General features: G+C 43.4%; 1 protein-coding gene across 1 annotated transcript; it reads right to left on the reverse strand.

The window, feature by feature from the left end:
* Positions 1–1,079: 1,079 nt before the first annotated feature.
* Positions 1,080–5,755, reverse strand: LOC124027305 (myosin regulatory light polypeptide 9). Its single transcript, XM_046339770.1, has 4 exons — positions 5,642–5,755; positions 3,034–3,235; positions 2,485–2,646; positions 1,080–2,159 (listed from the first exon to the last, which is right to left on the reverse strand). Exons 2-4 carry the CDS (start codon positions 3,215–3,217, stop codon positions 1,984–1,986), a joined length of 522 nt encoding a protein of 173 aa, XP_046195726.1. The 5' UTR covers positions 3,218–3,235; positions 5,642–5,755; the 3' UTR covers positions 1,080–1,983.
* Positions 5,756–6,000: the final 245 nt, after the last annotated feature.

The raw sequence follows: 6,000 nt of genomic DNA on the forward strand, positions 1-6,000 counted from the left end.
TTCTTGGGGACCTTCAATGCTGCAGAAATAATTTGGTACCCTTCCCCCGATCTGTGCCTTGACACAATCTTGTCTCTGAGCTTTACTGACAATTCCTTCTCATGGCTTGGTTTTTGCTCTGAAATGCACTGCCAACTGTGGGACCTCATGTCCAATCAATTTAATTTACCACAGACATACTCCTAGTTCAAGGATGATCAATGGAAACAGGATGCGCCTGTGCTGATTTGAGTGTCATAGCAAAGTGGCAGAATAGTTATATAAACAAGGTATTTTTATTTTTTACATTGGCAAAAATATCAACCTGTTTTTCTTTGTCATTACAGGCTATTTTGTGTAGATTTAGGATTTTTCATTTAGAATAAGGCTAATGTAACAATGTGAAAAAAGTCCAGGGGTCTGAATACTTCCGAATGCACTGTACATTCATATTCCTTCACATGCTGCTGCTACTCTAGGTTTATATATGCAGTCACTACCCCTACCTACATATTACCTCAACTAACCCGTACCCCTGCACATAGACTTGGTTCCAGTGCCCCTTGTATATAGCCTCATTATTTAGTTGATATTTTTCCTTTATTATATTTAGCTTTTTTTTGTTGATGCATGAGGTGAAACAATATTAATGACCTTTAAAGTTGATCTGCATTAGGAGAAATGTCCCCACTGGCTGCCCCAGGCACATTTTTGGTTTTGCATCATAACAAATCTGTACATAACTGTTCTCTCATGTGCAATGATGTCCTGGGGGGGGGGGGGGTGTTCACTGTTTGAAGTAACATATTGTAATATCGCAAATGGGGTGGCACTTTCACTGCTACTGATTTCACCTGAGACTCGGTGACTCTTGAAATACTGCCTAGTCCACATCTGGTGCTAGTGCTTTAACCTGGACCACTTCTTTCGATCATACATTTTTTATGTCACATGCTTCTTAAATGACAGGTTGTAGACTAACAGTGAAATGCTTTCTCGCGGGTCCTTTTCCAACAATGCAGAGTTGAAGACACAGTAAATATTAAGTATTCTTCTCAAAGTGGTGTGAAGTGTCACAACTGCAATGTAAGAGAATATCAATCAGTTTATATTTTATTTTCTCTGATAGAATATTAAAAGGTTTTGAAGGACAGGACATTGAAATTACTCATCTGGAATAAAGGACACAGTGGAATGTCACTTCAGGGTCCTTCGTTAGTCCTATACAAGCATGATCATTTTCCTTAAACAATAATTCAACCCAACCATGATTATACCTGAACACAACCAAGCCCAACCTCTTCCTTCTGTTCTCTCTTATGAAAGAGCAACGAGTAAACAATTTCAAAAGGCTGACTTTCTTCACGACATCATCTCTCGCTTTCTTGTACAGGTCTGACCCTTCATGTTGAGTGTTTTATCTTGAATGAGGCTGTGGTGCATCAATGCAGACAGAGTTGGAATAGACCTGACCAGATGACAAGGAGATATGACTAGCACTGGGAAACATGTCCAACGAAAGAAGGGTGGAATGATAAGCATTTAAGCAATGAAGGTAACATACAACCGGTCAAAAACATTACATTAATAGAATAGAAGAAAGTCCATTACAATGTGGTTTTCCAACACAGCTCCTGGATAGAAGGTGCAGTTCTTTACAGAGGTGGTGCTGGTGTGAGGCAAGAAGAGGTACTTGGCTGGTACGTAGTGCGGAATGCTTTTTAGGGGGAGTGGGGCACACATACAAAGGCGTTCAGTGCATCTCAAGAGTCTAATATTGCTTCCTTTCACCTTTTCACCTTTCCTGGAATGGATTAGAGTAAAGCAATTTTCAGATCACTGGGAATCTCAGAAAGGATACAGAGAGGAAGCCACTACAGACTTATTGAGATGCACTTAGCTGAGATACACTCCTCAATGGATAATCACCATTGACTATAAAAGAGAAGTCCATTCCATCTAAAAAAGCACTGTGTGTGCGGGCCGCAAAGCAGTTGTCTCTCCCTACATGTCGTCCTTGTCCTTAGCTCCGTGTTTGAGGATGCGGGTGAACTCGGCGTAGTTGAAGTTGCCCTTCGTGTCGATAGGCGCCTCACGGAACAGCTCGTCCACTTCCTCATCAGTGAAGCGGTCGCCCATTGTGGTCAGTAACTCTCGCAGGTGGTCCTCGTGGAGCACTCCTGCAAACGGGAGAGTGAGGCGGGTCATCATCTGGCTCTTTCCTTGATTCTTCTCATCCTCTCTCCTTCTCTAAACATTGGAGAAGAAGGTCCGAGTGGGGGGGACCTTGAACCTTCCCAATACGGTTGAGAAGGTGGTAAGAAGAGAGGCTGAGAAGAATCGAGGATAAGAAATGTTTTTTTTCCCCTTTTAAGTGTTTGACATTACTGTGAAGGTGGATGCAAGTGGTTGACATTACTGTGAAGGTGGATGCTAGTGTTTGACATTACTGTGAAGGTGGATGCTAGTGGTTGACATTGAAGAGTGTTTGTGAGTGTGCCTCACCAGAACCCTCCTCGTCAAAGCAGGCGAAGGCGTTGCGGATAACGTCCTCGGGGTCGGTGCCGTTGAGGCGCTCTCCGAACATGGTGAGAAACATGGTGAAGTTGATGGGCCCCGGCGCCTCCGCCATCATCCCCTCCAGGTACTCATCTGACGGGTTCTTACCTGGGGACCACAACAGAACACTCACACCATAGTCAACATTAAGTGGTAAAATCTGAATTCTGTTTGAAGGTAGACATTGAGGAAATAGGAATATTATGATTCAATCCCCATTGGGACATACTTTCGATGTCCGTTGAACCAATGTTAAATTGACTTATGTGCCCGGTTGGACATTATTACAGGTCTGCATGCTTATTGTTAGTGCTCTATCTGACAGTACTGGTATTTAACTGGGAAACATTCTGTTGCTATACATCTCTAAGGTTGTTTTTGGGAAGGATGTTTCAGTCTAGAATTAGAGTATACGCTCGTTAGGTTTTGTATATAGAATATAGTCAACCCACTAACAACAGGTTCCTATGCGTTCCCCTTTGGACTATGTCTTACCCAGTGAGGCCAGCATGTCATGAAGATCCTCCTTGTCGATGAAGCCGTCTCGGTTCTGGTCGATCATGTTGAAGGCCTCCTTGAACTCCTGGATCTGAGACTGGTCGAACATGGCGAACACGTTGGACGTGGCCCTCTGGGGCCGCTTCTTGGTGGTCTTCCCCTTTGCACGTTTGCTCGACATGATGGTGGTTGGATGGGCCTAAGGCGTGCAAAATAGGATATGGATGGTTACGGTTGGATGAAAGATACGACTCCCCAAAGTGGGCTGTTGTATTGGGGAAGAGGGTGGTTCTCATCTCTCCCACGGGAAATGTCTCCCCCCAAAAAAGATTGAATAAAGAAAAATGCCTTTAATTTATCATGGCACAAGAGTATAAATGCAAAAGCCTGACAGTGATGATTTAGTTACATGTCAACCTCATCAGCGTGATTGTGATATGCACTGAATAGGATCATACATGAGCAAAAATGTACAGAAATTGTCTAGGTAAGACTAGGGACTTCACTTGGTGCCAGAAAATTGATTACTTAGTCTCAATTATTCAATTTTCAGTCTCTGCATTGGTGCCAGATGCCATCGACCTCCAAATGACACTTTCTCTCCGCACCAAAGATTCAGGTTGTGCCACTGCTAACTGTCATCTGCAGTGAGCAGTGTGAAGAGGTCACAAGATAGCCACCTGGTATCCTGGAGAACAGGCCAAACTTAGACCCGTCACTCAGTGTGCGTCATTGACGATGTGTGCACAGGCGGGGACAGTGCTGCTGGGTGGTGGCACATCAGAATACAGACAGAGCGAGAGCCAATACCACACAGGAAGTAATGTCATTAAGGTTGAGTCATTTAGAGGTATAATGAGTTCATTGACTGCCAGACTATGACATAATGCATTGAGAGCCACTGAAGCATGTTATTCATATCAATGATTCGCTTAGACTCAGGGACGCTCTCCACACAAAATCTCTTCCTCATGTTGGATGACTGACAGAGAAACAAAATATACTCTCTCTCTCTACTGGCATGTGGTACAGGAGATAAAATCACTGGTAACCAAGATATAAAGCAGGCTACCATAACATCATTTAGCAAGCCTTATTTGAGCATAGATGGGAACGACGTGTGTGTTTGCATGAGTGTGATAGAGGTAGATCACAAAATCATGGCTGTGTTCAGCAGGCACAAATTAGAGATTGTTTTTAAATGTCAAAACGTTCTCATTGGGGCAATGTCAGTTGGTACCAACATATTTTCTACCATTTCATCCCTACTGAACAAGACCCAGTTGTCCAGTGACATAACCCAGTCAAATGTTAGGCAAACGACAAGTCTCTCTCACTCAGTGTCTCCGCTTGCTATTGGAGGTAATAGAGATGTAAGGGAGTTGTCACTGGCGAACTGCTTGCTCATTGTCCAGTTTCATTTCAAAGAATTAAGGAATTTTAAGATTTGGGCCTGCGGGCAAATGTTTCTTCTCAGAAGTTCTCAGTCCTCTTTTCCATGCGTTTATAACACATCACTATGACTAGGGGGCTGTTCAAAAATGAGAATGTTAGAGGTGAATCTCTCAGGGTTGAGTTGCCCGATTTCCTGTAATATTTCACATTCTTGTAGAGGGATGACTAGATCCCTATGTCATTGTAAGCACATCTTGCACAACCATTTAAAACGGATCAATTAGTCTTGTCCAAACCCTCATCTCATTCTAACTAACTAGATCTTTAGTCTGAAGCCACCTTGGAAATGTGTTTCCCAACTTCACTCTAGAATTAATTTCTAGGCCATTATTTCTTCACTGCTTCTGCAACCAATTGAATTCCTCAGGTTTCTCGACTGGCTGACTCACCGATTAAGTTTAGAAAACATTTCAAGATCATCATTGGTTTGTTATTCTCTGGGATGTACTGTGTGTTTATCAGTGTACCAACCACACCTCATCTCTGCGGTCAGGGCCCCACTGACCAGACACACACACTAGCAGTTATGTCAATCACTGTCTTGACCTAACCACCTAACCTCTCATCACGGACACCACTACTACTTCTGAGGGGTCAGCACTGGGGAAGTTCCTAAATGCGACATACTTCAACAGACCAAACCAACCTTTCGGTGTCTAAAAACAGGTAAACATAAGGCTCTAGATTAGAAGTGAGGCAGTTCCATTGCGTGTTTTCATTGTTCCACTCTAATCATGGACTGATTTAGACCTGGGACACCAGGTGTGTGCAATTCATTATTAGGTAGGACAGAAAACCAGCAGGCTTCTGACCTCTTCGAGTAGGAGTTGAAGAGTTGAATACCCCTGCTCTAGTGTTTAAAAAGCTCTATATGGTGCACAGAGTGGTGACAACTGGTCAAATCGTAATTCCACAACACCGCGATGAGTAGCTACACCAGATGACCCTAAACCTGTGACTGGTTGCTTTAGGCATACAAAAAGAACTCAGAAACCCTATCCAGCCCTCACCTTTTACACAGCTTTTACAAATGTTGACAGTTTCCCATACAATTCTGACTAATGTTTTAAAAGTGCCACATCTAATACCAACATAAAATCCCTCTAAGATAAACAACATTAAGGAAAATGTTTTTAAAAATCCATCTCACCTTGGCTTCAGGTGAATTGTAGATGTTTTGGGGGGTTCTCTGAGGCCTTCTGTCTGGGTCTCAGTGCTTAGTTGGAAGGGAAGCAGGCAGTCCCACTGAAAAGTTTGTTTAAAGAAAGTCTTCAACCGGCCCATCCCACTCCTCCATTGGCCAATCGCCTTGCCCGGCTGTCCCAAACAGAGCCAGCCCTGCGCAGGCATTTACCCATACAAGGGAAAAGAATGTGCAGGCCTGCGGAGCCAGGGTTGTTTGGCAATGGGAATATGGCTGAAATGACAGGAACTCTGATAAGCTGCCTTATTTAGAGAAAAAGCTAAAGGGCCGCTGTGCGGACGATCTGTCTATGGTTTGTGGTTTTA

The sequence above is a fragment of the Oncorhynchus gorbuscha genome, linkage group LG03, assembly GCF_021184085.1.
Source record: "Oncorhynchus gorbuscha isolate QuinsamMale2020 ecotype Even-year linkage group LG03, OgorEven_v1.0, whole genome shotgun sequence".
NCBI classification, from domain to species: Eukaryota; Metazoa; Chordata; class Actinopteri; order Salmoniformes; family Salmonidae; genus Oncorhynchus; species Oncorhynchus gorbuscha.